General features: G+C 35.1%; 1 protein-coding gene across 3 annotated transcripts in view; it reads left to right on the top strand.

Moving 5' to 3' along the window:
• The window catches only part of ARHGAP15 (Rho GTPase activating protein 15), a 621,340-nt gene that overhangs the window by 310,373 nt on the left and 287,678 nt on the right, over positions 1-23,289 (top strand). For all 3 annotated transcript variants that reach the window (XM_019925524.3, XM_019925523.2, XM_073807741.1), the window contains exons 7-8: positions 6,480-6,578; positions 7,861-7,990. In XM_019925524.3, coding sequence (XP_019781083.2) covers positions 6,480-6,578; positions 7,861-7,990 — 229 coding nt within the window. The remainder of the gene's footprint in view (positions 1-6,479; positions 6,579-7,860; positions 7,991-23,289) is intronic.

Below are 23,289 nucleotides of genomic sequence, written 5' to 3'. Positions count from 1 at the left end.
AAAAACACTGTTTCTTGAAAGTTTGACCTTAAACCTTGGATTTCAGAACACACTTAAAATCTGTCGTGTATATTGCCCAACATTTGTTTACTTTCCATTAAATAAGAAATTGCTTACATGAGCAGGTTATTTTGATATGATGACACCACTGAGGGTTCCAGTAAATGTACATGCAAATCAATCAACCCCAAACACATTGAAAACATATCCAATAAACCTCTCGAAACTAATGAACTCACGTTTGTTAACACAAAGGGAGTTGTGGATACACAGGATCCTTTGGTGGCCAGGCTCATTTAGTAGCGTGTGGATTTTAGAACATTTCTCAGAGTCAGAAGAAACAGGGTAATTATAACATAAGGTTCAACATCTTTAGATATGTAGAACATTTTCCATTGCTTAAAACAAATATTCCCTAAGAAAGTATAAAACATTTTTCTGACTTGCAAAGTTTTTGCAGTCTATCATTTAAATTACTTAAATAAAGGGAGCTTTACTGGTCCCCAAAGCTGAGAATATAACACCCTCCATGCATATTAGCTTGATCTTCTTGACAGACCAGAAAAGTGTTTGTGTGTGCCAATTAAAACGAAAATGGATCCCTAGTGGCTTGTTCCTCACCCGACTTCTGAAGACTGCTATCATTGTTTGCTAGGATAAGGCTGCTATCCAAAGTAAACAAACTTTTCAAAACTTTCATGACAGATGGGGGTTACAAATGCATTTTAATAAGAGAGTTGCCAAAGCAACTTTTTTTTTCTAATCAGCATATATTTACTTAACATCTAGCAACATTGGGAACACAAGGCAGATACTTTCTCACAAAATGTTTTAACAAGTAACATTTTTGGAAAGACAAATTGAAGACCTTTTACTTCTAACTGATATTTTACCCTCAGTTTTATGTTAACTTTGCTCGACATGTTAAGAAAAATGTTAGGAGTTACTCAAACCAGATTGTAATTTGAGACAGACATGCAGCTTGATAATGTAATTTCTTTGGTGGTCATAAACACCTTTGAGACCAAGTAATTTAACTATTAGTATAACCATGACAACGTCCATATCAAATGTGGAGTGTGATGCAAGATGAAAAAAAAATGTTAATCTGAGGGGTTTTTTCAAAGCATTATTGCTTCAATTTTAGGTCTTGACATCTCACTATGATGTGGCCAAGATATATATTTCTTATGCTATTAGAATTAAATAAAGATACAACCAAAATTAATAAAAAAATTATTTTCACTTCAAATGAATTTGCTATACTTTGACATAACTTTTTATATCTACTTAATTTAACTTAAACATAATGGTTTCATCAAGAAGTCCAAAGTGTCTCCAAATATAGTAGCAATTAAATTCCATTCCTCTTAAATGGGTAATCTGCTTACTTGTAGAATCACTGTAGACACACGATTTAACATTTTTCAAGGCTCTTTGGATATCTGGCATATTTTATTACACATTTCCTATATACAGTTTCAACTTTATTAAGATGGAATAAACCCTCCTTAGGCTCATCATCAAAGTTTGATCCTAAGCAAAATGTGAAAGATACTTAGTTCAAACATAGGATTGTTTTAGTTCTTTCTAGAATCTCAAAGAGTTTTTTGGGTGCTCCAATTCTGTTTTAGATATATTTTTTTTTTTCGTAGCAGGATAGTAGCTGTTTCTGAGGGAAAAAAAAAAGAAAGAAAACATCTGAGAAACAATATTGGTTGATCTTTGAAAATTGTGCTATCTTTAGCATAACAGTAAAGAAACAAGCAACTTTTGTCTAAGATCTATATTCCAAATTTCACAACTGAAACCAAATCATCATGGTCCTTTTCCCATATGCAGAGTCCTTGACTGGTATACGACTGTTTGCTAAGAACTAGTGAACTAGAAATCAAGATCTTTGTAATCTCTTAATTCTGTCATTTAAAGTGATGCCAATTTGATAGAATGGCATTCTCATTTTCCTCATTTGCTTCATTTTCTTCATTTGCAAAATTACTTTATGATAGTGGAAGAAAGCTGCATTTGAAGAATGTTTAATATGTGCTTTGAGATCATTAAAGCTGTTATCACTTTGCATACCAAGTGGTAGTATTCATATCCTTAATATACTAAAGTTCTGATAAAGTCAACCTTTAAAGAATAACATATCATGACCAATAGTTTATATATAATTCCATGATACAAATGTGTCTGCAGTAATTACTCCCTCCTCTGAAATCTTGGCATGAGCATTGTCTGTGCCACTCACATTGGGACTTAGTATAAGCCATTTTCTATTGTTATTTATCCTTATACTCATATGTCCTGTTTATCCAAACAGATTGTGAGCTCTTGAGGGTGAGAGTTGTGTATTCTTAGCTTCTAACAATGCGCCTTGCACTTAATAGATGTTTAATCAGTCCTTATTGATGATTAGGGAGATGTTCGGTGAGAAATACATCTTCTCATTCTCCTGAACTAAAATTATGTGTGGGGTTTATTCTGCAGTAGGTAAGTTGTTACTATCAAAGAGGGGAACACGTGTCACTTGTTAACTCTAGCACCTTTGATAGTCTCCCAACATTCATTTGAGGTCAACTGGAATGGAAGTAGCCGACAATATTTAACCATCAAATATGTTTTACTCATGAGGCATCTATAACGTAAAGTTGTTCATTGATCATTATCACACACATTTGGTTATTATTTATAAAAGACTGAAAAATAACTAAAGTAATATGTCTATAATGTTTCCTCTATGGAGCTATGAATAGTTTTAATTTGTTTTTTCATTATCTTTAGTTTTTCTAAATTCTCCACAGTAAATTTAATGTCTTAAAATCAGGAAAAAAAAAGTGATGTTCTGAAAATTTTTTGTTTCTATTCTGGTAAACCAAAGTATGGAAAATGTTAATAATATAAATACCATCCTACATATTAATTTCTCATTTAAGTGAACATCCAACAGGGGAAAGACTAACCGCCAGAATGCATTTTGACAAGAGCAGTACTTAATTGACAATATTGAAAAGGGCAATACTTAAACATAAACCCTACTCATTAAAAGTCCTTTAAGCAGCTTTAAATTAGCATAACTATACTCCATTTGTTAATTAAAGGTTAGAAAACAAATTTCTTCTCTCCTTGTCTCTAATCAGTGAAGTTTGGAGTTGGGATGTACCTGCTTTCATCTTCAGAGGAGCCCTAACAAGGACACAGACTAAGTTATGTCCCTAGCCCAGGGAAACTATTGCAGAATTAACACCAGAGTCTTGAGGAATGTGTCTGTTCTGCGTGTTGCCCAGTGGATATGCTTACATAATTTCTTAGGCATACACTTATTACCAGCAAGAATTCAGGTGGTCATTATTTAGCGAGAAAAAGTTTCAGGCAAATTTCCTGACAGGTATTTAAATACATCTATTCTTGACAACACCAGAAAATTTCATTGAGACGGCTTTGGTGCCAGGATATATCCCTTCAAAATACAACTTAGTGGAGATAGGGGATTTCAAGAGGCATTTGTCTAAAGTAGGCTTTGAAGCAAAGTGTAGACCAACAGCTCTTGCCTAAACCCATCTTTTCTGTAAGTTCTTCCTTCATCTACCGTATTCCAGCATCTGTCAGTTAGACAAAGCACGATACAGAAAGAATACATTAGCCTGGCTCAATATCAAATCTTTTATGTCTGTTATCAGTTCTATATCACTCTATAGTGTCATCAGGAGATAATCAAACATTTAGTCAAAGCTAACATTTACTGATATCTTTTTTTTTAAGAGTGTTGAAAATTTGATTGTTCAAAGTGCAAGTATGATTCAGCAAACCATTTATCAGAAAACCTAAAGAGGTAATGTTAAAAAAGTGGATTGAGAAACCTGAATTAAATGTGTTTTACCAGCCAAAGACTTTGAAACTGCTTTCCTGTGAGTGATTGGAATGGAGCAGAACAGTCAATTACTGACTGTAATTAAGAAGTGGATGCATTTAAACTGTAGAGAGCAGTAGCAGACTTCTCCAGACTGCCTAGTAACTTGAAAGATTAGTGGGAAGACCAAGAAAAGGATGTAAACTGTATCTTTCTGATAGTATGTTTTGAATGAATTGCATTCACATAGTTCTCTGATCCAGCTTCTCAAAATGAATTCATAAATCACTGGTTATGTACAATTAATGCAGTAATATATTTGGACAAAGAAACTTTTAAAGTACATTTTGCTCTTGGTTGTGTTAGGAGTAAAGATCCCCTTTGCATTGCGTAGCATGCACCAAAACTGCAAATGCACTGCTGAAGTACTTACATTTTATCACTGTTTGAATTTACTAGACTGAAAACTGAACCGTACTGGCTCTTTCCTAAACCCTCAGAATATGTTTGTTTCTGGTACTTCGAAAATGTTCCTTTTTATAATTTTAATAATGGTTTATTTATAATGACAGAGAAATAGGTTGTACACTGCCTTTGGGCTAATTGATTTTTCTTTGTGTATGTTAACAAATCGTAACATTATATAATACATTCTTAATCAAAATATTTACCTTCAGATTAGGATGAAGGTAGAGGTCAAGGACATTACTAGTTTTCTTGCGTTAGTTAGAAGTGACCTTATATTTTTAGATGACTATTTCTGTGGCAGCACTTTATAAAGTAAATATTTGGAACTTTATGTAAGTAAAGACCATTGTAAGTGTGTTCAGATAATTAAGCAAACATCAGCTTAACTGTCTTTTACTAGATACATAAAACAGAGGACTATTTGGAGGCTATTTTGAGCCATCCCGACTCTTGCACGCAATTTTACTTAGAAAAAAGGAGTGATAGGGCTTCCCTGGTGGCACAGTGGTTGAGAGTCCGCCTGCCGATGCAGGGGACACGGGTTCGTGCCCCGGTCCGGGAAGATCCCACATGCCACGGAGCGGCTGGACCCGTGAGCCATGGCCGCTGAGCCTGCGCGTCTGGAGCCTGTGCTCCGCAATGGGAGAGGCCACAACAGTGAGAGGCCCACGTACCGAAAAAAAAAAAAAAAAAAAAAAAAGAGATGGGCCCTGGTAATCTGTCAAACGCTAGTGTGGATAATTAAATTCCTCTTATTTTCTAATCTTTCACTTCTCATAATTTGAATGTACTTTGAATAGTTCCTTTTCTTACAATTGTAAAAAGTTGGAATCCAACTCACTCAAGAATGGTTGCATTGCAGCACTGAGTAATGTTGCATCTCTAAATAGTTTTTTCTAAAAATCAATGCAAATGAATATATATGTATGTGTGTAATCAAAGATTGCTTTAAAACTCCAGGATTATTGTCATTAAATGTTGCCATAAGAATCACTGAAACCTTCAGAGTGAGCTATTTGGGGTAATAATTGTCACTTTAATGATAGAATTACAGAGACATTTTGTAGCATGATTTGTGATTTTCTGAACTTGTGCCACGTTTCAGCATTTACCTCCTATTTAGAGGAAGTAAGGCTGAGAAGAGGTGACTAGCTCCTGACTGAGTATTTTGAAATGTCAGTCCTCTAAACCTCTGAAGCTTTGCTTGATGTGTGACAGTAGTTGGGAAATGTTCATCTTCCTGTTGAAACAAAAAGTCAACAATACAAAGGGAAAATCTTCACAGTTCAGATTGATAGCTTAATACGAAGAGCGTGTCCACACCCACTCTAATCAAATTCTTGTCTAAGTAGTCCTTTATGTGTAAAATCAAGAGCATTGCTCTGTTTTCTATAGGGCCACATTCTTCTCTCACAATTCCAGGGAGAAAAAGATTCCCTGCAATGAAAAACGTATAGTTGCATGCTAAATATTGCCAACTACTTAACAGCCCTAAGAGTCTGGAACAGGAATGTTCATTTGATAAGTACTCTCCATGAGAGGTTCAAATATGTAAATGAACTTTTATTCTAATGTACTCCCTTTGTGGGGAAATTGGTCCTTTATTGCTTTCCTATAGGTCTTTATGATAGGAAAGTAGAAGTAGCCAAATGTTATTCGTTAGAATGACCTTTCAGAAAAGTCTGCATTAGTCTCTTTGGTAAATAATCTGTTTTAGTGCCTTCCATAAAATGAAATCAAATATAGAGATACTATTTGATTTGAAAGAGACAAACAGGAAAGAGCCAAAAGTGCAGAATGAATTCTGACACACCCGAGTGCATTTTTCTGAGGTTCTGACTTAAGTGGATACTGTCTGCATTATTCTGAACTTCCTGGCTTCCTTTCTCCATGAGTTGGAGTAATTCAGCTTTAGGCCTACTCTGAGTTAATTGTTCTATTATTAAAACAATAATATATTTGTTATGACATGAAAAAATCGTTTATAGAGAGCAGTTCAAAATGATCCTAGTCTCCCAGTTTCCAGAAAGACAATTACTGGAATACAAGAAAATATCTGAGTGTATTAAAGTGTGTTTTTTAAAAAAGTATATATTTTTTAGTGTAAGAGATCTATTTTATTTTATATGGTTTGCTTACCTCTCAACTTTTTCTTTTTTAGATCACAACAGTATCAGGAACTGAGTTCCTTCTGCAGTCAGATATTGACTTCATCATATTGGATTGGTTCAACGCTATCAAAAATGCAATTGACAGATTGGTATGTATTTGTTTTGGCTGTTACCTTTATTAATTAGAATGTAGTCATTTAAATCTATTGCTTAGGCATAAGCACACATGCATTTAAGTAGATCCTATGAATTGAGAGTTAGTAAGTTATTTTAAGTTTAACTAGTCCACGAAAACCATTTTCAGTAGAGAGGATTTGTGGAACTAAATGTCATTTGATTTCTCTCTTTCAAAAACACAGTGCATTCATTTTTTTCCTGAAATAACACAGACGTTCATTCACTGAAGTCTGTGAAAAGCACACAAGGACTTAATAACTACTGAATTTTCACATTTTCAGTTTATGCAATCTATAATACATATTCTTGAAAATAAATATCAATGTATTTAAGCCCATACTCACTGTTATAATACCAGTAAACAATAACCCTTTGTATTGATTTTCATTGTTCTTCCAGCTAAGCTAGATTGTTCTTCTCATGAAAATTATGTATCTAGAACTTCATGAAATTACCCTAAATTCACACATTTAGAGTATGTTCTTAAAAGAGTCAAATTATTTAAAACTACTCATTTTATACTGTTTCTCGACCAAACGTCTTATTTTAGGACACTAATATTTGCAAAATCTTGAGAAGAAAATATTCTTGAGCGTTTTTAATAATGTATACAAAAACTACAACATTTTTGTGTAATTTTACTGTGATTTAATCACACACTTCCATTATATAACTTTGGGATCAAAACTTTAAAAAATAAAATAACAAATTGACTTTTCTCCATCATCAATATAGTTCCCTTATCCAGGCACACATGAGTACTCACGCACACACACACACACACAGATTGCTGTTGTCATTAAGAGTGGACTCTGGAGTCAAACTTCCTGCATTTGAAAGTTTGAATCCAGGTTCTATCATTTACTAGCTGTGTGGCCTTAGGCAAATTATTTATCTCTTTTGGCTTCAGTCTCCTTGTCTGGAAAATAAGGATAATAATAATAATAATACCTACCTCATAGGATTACTGTGATGACTGAGTTAATGCACGGAGTGCTTGGGGTATGCACAGCATTTAGTAAGTTTTATATATATATATATATGTATATGTGTGTGTGTGTGTGTGTGTGTGTGTGTATATATATATATATATATATATCATTATTAAATTTGAAAATTGAGCTTAGCTTAGGGGCCCTATTCCAAAATAATTACCTTATTTCAAACTTCTCTTTAACAGCAAAATAGATCACAGAACTATTCAGTGCATTTTTTCTTCCTTGTAAAATTATCCCATCTAATTGTCATTTCCAGCCAAAGGATCCAAGTAGTCCTTCAAGAAACCTGGAATTATTTAAAATTCAGAGATCCTCCAGTACTGAACTAGTAAGTCACTATGATAGTGATATAAAAGAACAGAAACCAGAGAACAGGAAATCTTTAAGTAAGTATTTTCTTTTGACTTGCTCATTTTAACTCTGTTTAAATGCAGTGCTTATGAAATATAAATGCATTGAAATGAGATTTGAGCCAAACTCATACTACTCATGGAAGATTCGTAGCCATTTTCTGGCCAGGGATTCATGCACTGGAGGGCAGTCTGGGCGCTTTGCATGCGTCATTGTTGGTAATGCCTTTTGAAAAAATAATTGTTCCAAGGTCATGGTCTCTGCTTACAGCAAACCTCTGAATCTCTGAGTAATAACCATGGCGTTCAGATTGGTGATTGATTTTGAGAGTGGGAAATGTCAAGTGTCTCCAAACCTTGGTAAGCTGACTATTTGATTTCCATACGTTAAAAGATATATGAGTGACCAGCATAGTTGGCTCAACATAAACCAACAGACTATGCAACTTTCTACACTTTTAGACCACCAGAAAGATTTAGAAATGTGGAATGTGGATTAGATGTCCTCCAAGGTCACATCTATTTCTACTATTCTGAAAGAAATGAATTTGAAATGAAAAGGACCAGTCTGTCCGCTTATATAGTGACCTTGAGCATATCTCTTAACCTTCTTCACTCTGATTATTCCTCAATAAAGGAAGTTATGAAAAAGTGTCGTGCATATCTCACAGAGTTGACATGAGTCTCAGCTTCCTAAAAGAACAAGTAGGTATCTCTGGAATTAGAGAAAAACAATTTCCCAAAGTCTTGTAAATTATAATACCTTTCTTGCATCATCTGTCTACCTACACTGAATCTTCTGAATCACCATTTTTTCTGCAATTTCCCTCTGACCGAAGATCAGTGTAGTTATATCCTAGCTTTTTGAACTTAAGGAGAACTCAGTAAGTAGAGAAAGGCTGATTATGGAATATCTCCTTATCTACATATGTATATGAGTAAATATGCTAGATGACCATATGTGTAGATACACATATTTGTGTGCATTAGAGAGTATTATACATATTTATACATAAATGTACATGTACATTCACCCACATGACAAGAAAGAGGGAAACTATTTATATGTGATACTATATCTTCCAAATCTAAATTATTAGGAACCCAAATCTAGAAACAGCATGACAGCTTTGAGTAAGAGCACCCTTTCAAAACTGTCATTATTCAAAGAACCATACCATAGTTTCAACAACTGTTAGGTACATTATTTAGGTAGCAGTTGTGTTAACTTAGAGCTTAAAATTATCAGTGTTAGTGTCTTGGACTGTATGGTGCTTTCCAAATTATTTGTGGAAGATAAACAATGCCATTTTTAAAAGTTTTCCATATGATGGTACAGTTTGAAGTTATCTCATTTGAAGATTTCTCTTGAATTCCTGGTCATTGTCCCTCTTGACTTCGTATGGGATCAGACATAAGATTTTAGAATTAGAATTCAACTGTGAGTACATAATTAATGTTAACTACATAAACACTTGTAGTGGATATAAAAGGATGCATGAGGCAATGAGCAGTAGCTCTGGAATCTCAGATATAATTGCTGGTTTGGAGGAGACCTTGGCACATTTCTGAAGCCTAAAGCTCAGGAGAAAATAAAGGTTTATAAAAGTGTGTGTGAGAAACATTGAGGTAAATGGATTTTGTATTCAGCAATAGTCACTTGAAATGTTTTCAGACCATACTGGGGAAAAAAATTCCTACAGGTAGAATACCAGCCGCTTCTCTTTAGAATTTATTTTTAACTGGGAGAGACAGTTATTTGTCTATTTGGGGCTTAAATTCGATCCTGTCTAAAGACAAGGAAAGAGACATATAATTCATTCTATTCATTTCAAAATGTATTTAACTGTATAATGACCTCATATTCACCTTTTTCTTTGCAGTTAAAAAGTAATGATAGCTAGCAAATACTGAGTACTTACTGTTCAGGCATTGTTCTAAGTGCTTGTCTTATATTGATTTACTTAATCCTTCTACTAACCCAATGACATAGGTACCATTATTAACCCTATTTTATAGATGAGGAAACTGAGGCACAGAAAATTAAAGCAACTTGTACAAAAAACAAGTTATGGAGACAAGTTTCAAACCCAGGCAAACCGATATTAGAGTCTGTGCTTTTAACCATCACACTATAGTGAAATGAACAAATAAAAGGTAAACTTAGTTTATATCAACCTTGGCCTTGGGTGGAAATATTACATTAAAGATGAGATCCATATAAATCAATAAACTTAAATAGGGACCCAAAAACATATTAGCAAAAGAATTAAAACCAGATGTTGCCTTTGGACTTTGATTTCACTGTTAAACTAAAAGGGTCGTTTAATCTTTACTGCTAGCCCTAATTTTAGAAAATGCTTCGTTACTGTATTTTGGTGGATATTTATAGTTGTAAGCCTTTTTTAGGACTAGTATATTTTTTGCAACGTAGGATACAGTTAATATCCATCTAATACTTTGAATGAAGTTCATTCGGTATTTACATATTCATTTTCATTTGAAAGGCGTAATGATTGACCCACCCACACAATATCAAATTAGCTATGCATTTAAAATAGTGATTGGCATATTTTATATTTGATGCTTTTTAAAATATTTTTTCAAGTAGGAAATACGCTCTGTGAAACCCCTCTGATCTCAGTCCCAGATTTGAGCACCCAAACTTAGGTTTTTAAAGCATGAATTCGGTTTTATGTCACCCTCTTGAGATTAAATAATTATGTGGAGTTAGAGAGTCACAGTGTCTCCTTCCTTATTAGCAGTCTAAGAACAAACTTTATTGTCAGTTTGCTGCCTTTGGCTTCCTGTGCCCTTGATGTTCCCACGAGTTTTGTCGCCAAGATTGTAGACAGATAAAGCCAGAATTACTTTTTTTAAAGGCATGTGAACATCATTAGCAGCTAACAGGTGGTCATTTCATTGTCCAGTTTCTCTGTATAACATGGGAAAAAAAATATGTACTTTCAGTGAGTGAATCAGAAAGTTAAGTGCTTAAATATACTTTCCTTTTTAAAATATGATTCTAACCTGCCAACACTATTAAGTACTAATCAGATATTTTAAGATATCAGTTGAGTCTAACAGACAAGAAGCCAGAAAATTCAATGTAAGGGCCAAATCACTGTGGGAAATTCAGGACACCAGCATGGGATGAGAGTGGGAGAGCAGCTCTCCAGGGAGGGCTGTTATGGAAAGTGGAGAGTCAGTCAAAGAAAATGCTAACATATTTTTCCGAGGAAAGAGAAGCGTCTTCCACTGATGGCAAAGAGGAAAAGCTCAAATATAAATCCAAGAAACCTTGGAGAGCTTTCTGAACTTTTCTGAGCTTTACTTTCTAGGTCTATAAAAATGGATCTAATACTGTCCTTGCAGGATCAAGTGAGAATGTGAAATTAGATATGTAAATACTTAGCTCACAGCAGGCACTCAATAAGTAGGAGCTCTTATTATTGCCCTCTATGTCCCCAAGCAGATGGCAGCAAACTAGGGCATGAGCCAAGGGTGGTGTCTGATAGAAGACTGGAGCAAGGCATATATACTTGACATCTTCTCTCTGAGTGTAGAGGAAATAGGGGAAAGGAGCCAGAACTGGATATGGGAGTTATGGCTGCAAAAATCTGAATATGAGCAGCTGGTCTTTTCCCTGGCGACTCCCTAGGTGAAAATGGCAGCCAGGGCATTCTTGGGAGCAGCACACCAGGAACTAGCACAAGGGAGCCAAGAAATACTCTTGATTCATTTATGCCCAGAAGAGCAGTTCATTAAGAAACTCCAGTTGATGGAAAGGATTCAGCATCTAGCCATTTCACCATTGCTTTAGCCATACCTCTAGTTTATTCCCTCATTCATGTATTTATTATTTTTCATTAATAGATATATCTGAAGCCACACCACTAAAATTCCTGGCTCCACACATCTGTACTTTAAACTTTTAAAAATTATTTTTGTATTTAGATTATGCTGTAGGAGTAGTATATCTCATGCTAATCAATTGCTAAGCTGTAAATCCATGTATGGAAATCTTGAATAAGTTTATACAAAATTGATACTTAGCATTTTAAATAAGCACCCCAAAATGAACATAAGTTAGAAGAATAAAATCAAAAGTAATAGAACCGAAAGGAAATGGGTTTCCTATTAACTGTCTTTTGATGAAAGCATCATAAAAACCAAATGTATTCTGGGTGAAATCCTAAAAGTATTTTAGATATGGATTTCCTAATTCCACAGCTCCTTAGTGATGTATGTAACAAGAACGTAGGTACAAGGCTACAGGAATAAAGATAAGAATGGAAAAATTGGATTGAGATATTTATACAGTGCAGAAAATGAAAATGCTTGTGAAACTTTAGTGATATTTTTGTTTAAAAATTTGCCTGCAAAGTAGTAATGGTCATGCCAAGTGAAAACAAGTGTGATAGAGAAGACAGTTAATTTTTGTGCTAATCTAAATAATTATAATACTGGCCATCCACAACTGTATGTAGACTAACTTCTCAAAATCCAATTGTAAACTGGTGGCTTAGACCTCAACACATTTTCGTAAGGAAACCATGTACTAGCCACAAAAGCACACTTGAATCTTATGCAATCATTTTGAATGTTGTTTCTAGGGAACAGTTCATTTTGAGTTTGTTGCACCTCTGTCCTAGGAGCTCTGCCTTCCCAGTAGCATTGCTTTCCATCTGGTTTCCCTTTTTCTCCTCCCCCCACCCTTACACCAACTCCACCAATGCAATCAGGATTCTCAGAATGGCTTTGGCCAGGAGATTCCTGGACCCTGAAAATCCCCAGTGATGGCAAGGAGGGAATGCAAGGCCTCCAAGCCAGAAGAAATAGTCAGAAAAGGAGAGAATGAAGGACTGGAGAGGAAGTTTTTGCAGCATGGGTGGGGAAGTGAGTCCTCAGCAAGGTCAGATGTTCTTTGTAAGACATGTATGTAATGAGAGATTAGTCTGGCATTGTCCCAAATGTTAACGTTTGTTGAATCTAGGTGGTATCTATGGGAGTGATCATGATGCTGTTGTTTTCTGTATGTTTGAAAGTTTCACAATCAAAAACTGGAGTATATACACACATGTACACACACATACACAATAAGGCATTACTCATGTTCACAATTCAATAAAAGAATATATACATTTTCTAATTGTAATTTGAAAATTTTAAGAGAAAAGTCAAATTTTCTGAGTATGAGTTACATTAAGACCTCTTTAAATGTAAAACATTGATAAATCACTGTTTTCCTACTTTTTCTCCAAAAGCCAATATATTTTTTCTTGTGACTATTGTGACCTTTCTGGTAACTATATAATTAACAAAATTTATTAAAATGTTCATTATTATCCGAAATGGAAAAGTCATACTAGTTTCCTGGATGAATATGTAATTAGCAATTGTTCAAAACATATTGTGAGGCCTGTTCTGGAGAGTCATATAAATACATATGTTAAAGTTTCTTCTTATTAAGAATTTTGTATAAAACAGCCTAATCTTGCCAATGCATGAAAATAGTAAGATGAATAAGCCATCTGCCAAGAAAATGAAAACAATATTAAAATTGCACAAAGAAATTATATCTAGCTCTGAAGAAACAGAAAAACTCTTACCTGGACACACACGAAAAAAATCATAATAGTTGTGTAGAATATTATGGGTAAACGTGTTGTCAGAAAGATCCAGATTCAGATAAGGTGGTCAATTATCTGATTCTTTTTTTTCCCACTAAAATCAATATTGGTACCCTGGCACCAGTTTCATTCAATATCCACCTGAGAAAAATAAACTATTGAACTGAAGTGTGAAAATAAAAATAAATTTGTTTTACTATAGTTATGTTGACTTAAAAAAAAACCGCACAATGTGAGAGTTTTATTTGGGACAAAATGAGGACTGCAGCCCGGGAGACAGCATCCCAGATAGCTCTGAGAAACTGCTCCACAGAGGCAGGCAGGGGGCAAGGTCAGTATATATGTGATTTTGGTGAAGGGGAATACATGCAATCAAGCACATATTTTTTACAGACAGTTTCTGCTAGTCCCGTGCAGGTTACTGCTAGTCACAAGGAGCAGAGGTCGCCATGAAGGATTTTAGCACTTTTCCACATATGAAGAGATACAAGAATTGGGGTCATAAAATTGACTCCTGAAAATATCTAACTATCTGAAGACCTGTTCTGCCAGTGTTTCTCAGAGCACAGAGTGCCTCATTTCTGCTCTCCACCTGAACTCCTTTCAGGGGGTGTTGAAAGTCAGCAGCTGCAGCAACACATGATTTAATCCTTGTAGAGGTAGATGGCAAGTGCCAATAGAAAATGCCAGTTCGTAGTTGACATTTAAGACACAATATCTAAGGAACGGTGAGTGTCAGCTCTCTTCTTGATTGTTTCCCACAGGTTAAGGGAGTTCTTTATTTCAAAATATTCCAGTTTGGTGAAGAAAAACATGAAAAGTTTTAAAAGAAAATTTACATTGCCAAAGCTGGAAGAGTTAAACATTATGAGAAAAACAAACAAACAAACAGTAAAGATTAAATGCACACTTGATAATCAGACATCTGAATTACTTTGTCAAAACAGTATTATTTAATTAAAAAAAACAAAAACCAGTGTTATTCACGAAGGTTCCAGGGCTTCACTGAGGCACTGTGTGACCACAGCAATTGTTCTGACATGTGTTTCCAAGACAGTTAGCAGCAATTCAAGTTTCCTGGGACCCATAGATTACAGTCTCTTCAAAACATTCAGTTCTCCGTGAATCATTGGATAAGAGGACTTAGTTATAAGCTGAGCAAAGGATGTTCTGATTAATCTCTTCCTTCCCATCTAAGGGGTTGATCTCGCTCTCTGACCTTTCAGTGTCCATTGTCATGTATCTTGTAGCATCAGCTACTCTGAAAGTCTATCTAACCCTATCAGCACTCAAGCACTAGATCACCGCATCTCCTCTTGACCCTGGCAGTAACTCCCTGACCATATTTCCCCTTAGATGAACTGCATTTAATCAATTTCTGATTTCATTAGGTCAAATGGCATCTTTCTTTCAATAATAGGCCAGATCCAGAGGGCTGTTTGCTGTAACTCTCCAGCAATACTTCCTTAGCATGAATACACTACTGTGATTGTAAACAATAGAAAAAAATGTCCTTTGATCTCCTCTGAAAGTTTCTCCTCTCTTTATTCCATGACCCTAGAATGGGCATATATTAATATTTTCTTGTAAAGTTAGGTATATGATATTTGTTTACTGGTGTCATATCAAGTTTAAAGTATCTTAGCTAAACATGATATTTAAAGCATTCTTACAGTGAATCCCTGTGCAGAAAAAAAGCATTCTTTTGAATGCAAATGATCAACTCTTTCTGTGTACAGAATTTATTTGGTATACTCCTTTTTGTTTCTGGAGTGCGGGAATAATGCTATTTTTCTTCAAAATCCTAAAAAAAAATAATTTGATTTTTAATGCATTTATTTGGGTGTCCCAAATAGGCCCAAAAGTATGCTTAGGGAAAACATTTAACTGTAAACATGTATAATCGATGAGATTTTCTTGGAAAATAAGTTTATTTCTCATTACTCATAGTAAAGCCCACATCCATGTAAGGAAAATCAGGTATTGCTTTCCTCCCAAAGTATGAGTTGTATCCAAAAGTACCAGCTCTTTCCATCGAAATGCAATAAAATGTGATCTATAACATTAGGACTCTTAGCTTCCTTCAAGAAATGGCTTATGAATGTCTGGAGAATGGTAAATCAGTCTGCCAATTCATCTTTCTCTGATTATTTAAATAGAACCTAAATACTCCTGCTACCCAATTTCAGTAATGTAAATATACCCTTTTTGTATACAAAATCAAGTGGCCTAAAAAAATAGAGGTAAAATAGGAGATGCGATGGCTAAATACAAAATGTAGGACTGGGATAGTGCCGTCAGAGATGGTGACCTCCAAACTGAAGTCAAAGGTTAAGAACAATTTCTAATTAAATTACTGTATTTGGAATGGCTCAAGTCCAAGTTCCTCAATAGAAAGCTATCACTGAGTCCCCTTCTCCAGTTTTTTTCCCACCTCTCTCTGACCCATGATTTATGTTCCAGGAAAATGACAGTTATAATCCCTGATGCACGCTACTCTGTGCTGATGTTTATATTTAAATCAGTGTCTTCTCTTTGCTAAATTAACATCCTGTTCAACTCAGCTCAAGCCACACCTCCTCCAAAAAGCTTTCCCAAACCTCTGTGGTGAGTTAGGAGATCCTTAGTACTCAGTGCATATCTCTACCATTGCAGTGGCCAAAGTGTGTTACAACAAGCTAATTATCCATGTCTGTTTGTCTGTCCACTAGACTGCCAGACTCTAAAGAGAACTCTAGTTTACCTTTATCTGCAACTATCAGAGTGGCTTGATGATATTTGAGAGTACTCAAAATTTGCAGTGTTAAATTAGTGAATGAATGGATGAGGATATTCAAGTGGCCATTATCAATGTACTTCTCATTCTGTGCTAAAAATGAAGATAAAATTGCTGAAACATTTTTAGGAACAATAATGGATTATTTCTTCATCCTGACTACTTGTACTGGTTTGGTATTTTAAGGTCACTATTTGTATGTCTCTCTTAGTTTTCTCTTAGAACTGTAAATCTCAAAGCAATGGTATATTTTTGCAGGTCTCATGTACTGTACCTAGCAAAGTCATGTATAAGTAAGTGTTTTATCATTCAATGAGGATAAAAGTGACTAAGATATTGGGGAGAGAAAAGAGAAAAGCCTAATCCCTTTGCTTAAAGTTACTGTCCTCTCAGTATCTTTCTATCATGCATTCTAGCCTTCTATTTTTTTTTTAATAGATCTTTATTGGAGTATAATTGCTTCACAATACCGTGTTAGTTTCTGTTACACAACAAAGCAAATCAACCATATGCATGCATATGTCCCCATATCCCCTCCCTCTTGAGCCTCCCTTCCATCCTCCCTATCCCATCCCTCTAGGTGGTCACAAAGCACGGAGCTGATCTCCCTGTGCTATGCTGCTGCTTCCCACCAGCCAACTATTTTACATTCCGTAGTGTATATATGCCGATGCTACTCGCACTTCTCCCCAGCTTCGCCCTCCCACCCCATGTCATCAAATCCATTCTCTATGTCTACGTCTTTATTCCTGCCCTGCAACTAGGTTCATCAGAACGTTGTTTTTTTCCCCAGATTCCATATATATGTGTGAGCATACGGTATTTGTTTTTCTCTTTCTGACTTACTTCACTCTGTGTGACAGACTCTAGGTCCATCCACCTCACTACTAATAACTCAATTTTGTTTCTTTTTATGGCTGAGTAATATTCCATTGTATATATGTGCCACATCTCCTTCATCCATTCATCTGTTGATGGACATCTAGGTTGGCACTATTTACAATAACCTTCTATTTTATTTGAGAGAATCACTCTGGTTCATAATTATTCTTGATGCTGTTCTGTGGGCTCTGACTTAGAATTTTCAAGGCTGTATTGGAGGCGAGAAAGAAGAAGACACTCTATAATGTACAAAAAAGATAGTAGTTTTGATCATTTTTAGAAGACTCTGAGAATAGTTTTCTTTAAGGTCAGCATATTTATAAAAATCCAGTAATTTTATAAAAATCCACACAAAAGTTAGAAAAGTGTTGTATGCACCTTCTTCAAAAGGTTGTATGGGATTGTGTCAGAAATTTGTGTCTAACAATCGGGTATTTTAAGTACAATTCTTACCGCCAAGATAAGCTAACTATAAGATTTGGACAAGTTTCTTAAGTTTCCAGAAACTGACTTTTCAGATAAATACAGTGGATAATTTTTATATAAATATAAAGCATATATACAATATTATATGATCTAAGGAGATAATAATATATTAGATCTAAGGATAGTGTATATACTAGATCTAAAATATATCTAAGAACTATGTAGATTTATATTACAGTATAAATATTAGATAATGATTTCTAAATGGGTGTACTCTGAGTAAAATAATCATGACATTTGTCTACTATAAGTTCATCAAATTTTCTCTTTAGAAATATAGCAGGAATGCACTTTGCCACTGATTTGAACAGTTGGCGAAATCAGATCAAACAAATGCATAATTTATCAAAGGCTTAATTTTTTAATATCTTCATTATTCTATTGACTCATAGCATTATGTACACTTTTATCTCTGTTTTATTAAGGGATTCCGAGTGTTATGGGGAATAAACCCTTGGTTTTCCATTCCTGAGTGTGAACCTGATGTTATGGCAATCTCTAGAGATTAAATGTCATGAAGTGTCAGTTGCCTTTTCATTCTTGCATAAAAGAGCAAAATGATGCAATGGTAGAGTTTTGACAGAAAGTTATGTAATTTCACTTAAAAACAAGGAAAGATATTGTTTAATTTTAATGTTTTATATATGTGTGTGTGTATATATATATGTATATATATATTAGAACCAAGCCAAATGTCGTAACACATCTGGTGATAAAGAGATAGCTTTTCTTGACTAAAGTAAAACTATCAAACCCACATGAATACAGAGCCACTTATACAGAGTAAAGTGAGAGATGCTTAAGATCTGGTCTCACCAAAGCACACTCTATTGACAGACTGGTAAGCATTCCAGGATGCCTTCTAGGCCCACTCTATCTGAATGAAGGGGGTTGTTATGTGGGAGGGGCAACCCTAGCTGACCAAGGTTTCTGTCATCTGCTGAAGCCAGGATCTCCCTGTTCCATTAGCTTGCAAGTGCCTGAGGGTATAAATCATGACCTTCTGATGATTACTCCTCGTCATCCCCGCTACCTAAGGGCGGAGTCCAAAATATATTGGTGTTCAATATTAGATGTCTGACTGAGTAAATAAATGACAGAGTGAGTGAGCTGAAAAAAAAGAAAACAATTTTGAATTTTATGTATGAGAAATGAAGGGAAAGGTTGAAATGTGAGGCACTGACCTCTTGATGGGTGTTTTAGTTTGGATTCCTTCAGAAACAGTCCCTGAGACAAAGATTTGAGTGTAGGTAATATTTTTGGGAAGTCATCCCTGGAAATACAGGTAGGAGATGGGGGTGTGGAGAGAACCAGGGAAAGGAAGGCAACAAAGGAAAATACAAGTTACCTGGAGTTTAATACTGCTATGAAATGCTGGGAGTTTTTCAGGTTGAGAAGACAGGAATGGCAGAGAAGAAAATGGGTACGTATTAAGATAGGAAAGAAAGAACTATTAGAGCATAACATGTTTGGAGAACATCCTAGACTGGCGAGCCTGTAATACACAAAACATTAGGGCAACAACTGGAGATCAGATTGGAAATGAGCAGGAAACATTGGCAAAGAGTCTTGCACAGAATGCTAAGAAATTTTGATTTATACTATAAGTAATGGGTGCCTAGTGACACACTTTTATGCAGGCAGGCAGGAGACATTTACAGATCTGATATTCAGAGTGATAATTTTGGCAGAAATGTGGAGAATGGCAAAGAGACAGGTAGCACAAAAAAGGTGAAAAATCAGATATAAGGAGATACATCAGGAAACTATTACAGTGGACCAAGTAACGTAATACAGGCTGAAACTAAGTAATTAGAATGGAGAAGGGAGAAAATTCCAGAAACTTCTGAGGGGATATTGACAGGTTTTCTTGATATGTATTGGGAAGATTCTTGGCAGTTCCCAAATACCCATTGCTTCTGTGGTTAGGATAAAAGAAACATCAGGATGCCTCGGAGTTCAACAGAACTGGCATCCTATGTCTCGTTCTTTTAGGATCTTGCTAGATTCTTGTACTTAAAGTATGGTCTGTGGATCAGCAGCAACAATATCACTTGGGAGCTTATCAGGAAATACAGAATCCGGAGCCCCATCCCAACCCTACTAAACAGAATCTCTGTTTTAACAGGTGATTTATATGCATATTAAATTTTGAGAAGGATGCTCCCATATGACAAAAATAATTTCTCTAAGTACTTTTTTGGAAGTCTTGAGCCAGAGAGTGGCCTTTGAGACTTTGACAAGACCTACTTATGTAGAAGAGCTATCTGGTCTGCCTTTATGTAAAATAACCCTACACGTGGTTATTATCACGTTGGCCATGCCATGCCACTGATTTTGGATGGTGAGTACTTATTTCATCTCACCAACCCCTTTCAACCCCTAATTGCAGACTAACTGAGACAGAACCGACTTACACTTTCCTTACAGCTTTTGCCTGTGCAAACACCCAAGTCATGAACTCTGAATTATCCATGTCAAAAAGTCAACAGCTCTAGCCAAGCAACAACCACAATAATGAAAATTTAGCCAAGAATAAACTACCCTCAGCAAGACAAACAGCCAAGAAACCAAAGCTCCAAACAATTCCTTGGAAGTGATTCACGAATTCCCTGGATGTGCTCACGTGCAAAGTCCATCTGAAAGGCTATTTACCTCTTATTTTCCATTTGACTCTTATGGGAGCACACAGTCTCATACATAGCCTTCTTTTTGTTATTTTTCTTCTCCAAATGCAAGAATTATAGTATTTTATGGCTTAAATGTCTTTTATTTTAATGTTGTTCTTGGGTACCTGAATTCATTTCTCATTGGCCTTTCAGGTTATATGTCATAATTCTGAATGAGTCACGATATAGCTGTTTTACTTATAGAATAAGTTTATCTGTTGTGCCTGCCAAAACAATCAAGGCCTACCAGCTTGCACGTAGTGAAGTAGTTTAGAAAAATTGCCAAAAAAAAAGTAGGCTCACAATTTAGTGATCAAAAAGTAAAGGATAGATTCCAAATAAAGTCTGATTACTCCTTCTGGTAGTATGAAATTTCATTCACCAGGAAGAGGTAATAATAACTATCTCGGAAATAAAGCATCATTTTCTCAGATCCACCTTTATTTATTCTAGGAAATGCAAACTGAGCTGGGCAAATGATAATCTTTTCTAAGTAAGAATCTTTCTTACAAATTTGCCCCTAAATGCCCAGTCTTTTAAAAACTTGTTGGATAGTAATGAGACAGATTGAAAGAGTATCCTCAAAATTTTAGTAGTGCCTGGATACACTTCACTTAGTTTTATTACTCCAGGACGGCTTACGTAAGAATAATTAATCTTCTTTATTTTTCCTCGTCAGTACCTAGGTTTGTTATTGAGGTTCCATGCCTTATTTTTAAATTGGACATAACTGATTTCACTGAAGGTTTTGACTGAGAACCCATACAATTTTTGCTTAACTCATTTTTATTGAACAAAATCTTGAATTTTAGTCAAGAAGCATTAGATATTAATCACATGCAAGTGGAATCATTAAAATTTCCTTTACCTTCCAGAATAGCAATAGCAGGTCATTACAGAATCATAAGAAGTGAGCTCACTTAATACTCTTAACAATTACATAAAAGCAGTCATTTTCATAAGTCTTAGAAGAAGCTTTTAACTATTACTTGAAGAGCATATTGGAATATTAGAATGTATTATGTTGTGTTATTATAGATGTGACTTGTGAATTGAAAAAAAGTGTTCTCTCACTCAAGACTCTTAGAAGTTATCCTTTTCAGCTTGAATAGTTTTGTTTAACACAGTTTGTGATTATATTTTTTACATGGCAAGTAGAGACCTTTTTGCTGAAATATTCCAGTATCGTTTCTTAATTATTACGATCTTAACTTTAGAGAAAATTAGAGGAGAAACGCAATATTTTCTACTGCAGTTAAGTACAACAATTGGTGATACTTAATTTAAGGTGAGTCAGTTTAGAGGAAAAACTAAAACAAATCCCTCCTCTAAATTATTATCGCCTTTCTCCTTCCTTTTCTTGTAACCACTTCTCGTCTTTGACTTTGAAACCCAACATTTTAAACTCGGTTCTTATTTCAGTGGGCTAATCCCCTTTCATAAATCATGCTCAAGAGCTGAAATAATTTGCACATCATTTAAAGAGTATTTGCTTTGAAATATTCACCTCAAGCCCTTTGTATATCCTTTCTCTCTAAAGATTTGTAGTATTTGTTTTGTTCTCTGAGGTATAAAAGACCTGGATAAACTTTATTCCTGTTGTTTCAAGATTAGTTAACGAAAATGCATATTAATTCAGCAGGAACTGGAACAAACCTCAGTAAAGATGATCATACATATGCCTCTTGGGAATAGCAAAGTACAAAATGTCAGTCTTCAAATCTCCTCGGACTTGCTCAGAAGAGCATTGAGGGATTTAAATTTCCAGAATATGTCTACAAATGTATTTTCTTTGTTGTGGAGAACAGGAGCTATACTGATTATTTTTCCCCAGAAAATTGATTCTAATTTGTATTTAAACAAAAATTAAGCTATTTACAAAGTAGCTCTTCCAGAATACAGAGAAAAACTGCCACAGAAAAGGTAAATTTAACATCAACAAATTATAGTCCTGACATGCCACTAAATTTTTAATTTCTTTTGTTTCAGGCATCAAATCCCAAAATAAAATTTAACAGAACACACCTTTTTTTCTAAAAACAAGTGGAACTGAAAGGACCTCATAAAATCAGAATTAAACATATTTAGGTGAAGTTCAAGGATACACTTAAACATATAAACTCAAATTTTCCAATTTGCTAGTAAACTCAGAAAAAAAACGACCATTTCTCCAAATAATATATCTGTTTTGTATGTTGAAATGTACCCTGTTCTTTTCTTAAACTGAAAATGACCATAACCTTTGGCACTTAAGTGCTTATCCGGAAATGACTAAGTGGATTCAGGGGTAATAAATCACTCATATGGATCCAGCCACCCACAGTCTTGTTCCACTTCTCTCCTTTACAAGTGTAGTAATAGACATTTCCATAGTCCTCAGGGTGCCAAACTTTGCACCATTAGGAAAATCTGCAAGTAGCTTGATTTATCTTCCTCACTCAGTTAGCTAAGACTCAACTAAGTAAAAACCTGCAGGAATGAACTTGAGTTGTTAAACTTTTTTAATAGGGAGATGCAACAATTAGAACTTTCCTCCTTTGCCACTTCAATTTACTTTGGATGTGAAGCCCCTTGTGAAAAATATTCAGATGAGATCTCAAATTATAGGTGCATGGCTGGATGATGCTGACTCTGAGTTTTCATTATACACAGAGGATTGTCTGCTGTTTGCAATTAATCCAGACACAATTCTCTTGGTACTTTGGGAGGAATGTGGAAGAAATAGCCATTTTATAAGTTGTACACTCCTGAATTACCCTAAATTAGAGACACTATTAATCAGACACTTAGATATAGACAGGATCTGCTTATTGTGTAGGCTCATCTTCCCCTGATGGAGAAATCAATTAAATATTTAGGATGTGGAATACCTTCCAGGTTGGATAACAC

This window comes from Tursiops truncatus, chromosome 7 (genome assembly GCF_011762595.2).
Source record: "Tursiops truncatus isolate mTurTru1 chromosome 7, mTurTru1.mat.Y, whole genome shotgun sequence".
Lineage (NCBI taxonomy): Eukaryota > Metazoa > Chordata > Mammalia > Artiodactyla > Delphinidae > Tursiops > Tursiops truncatus.
The sequence above is the reverse complement of the archived record's forward strand: the minus strand, read 5'-3'. Positions and strand labels throughout refer to the sequence as shown.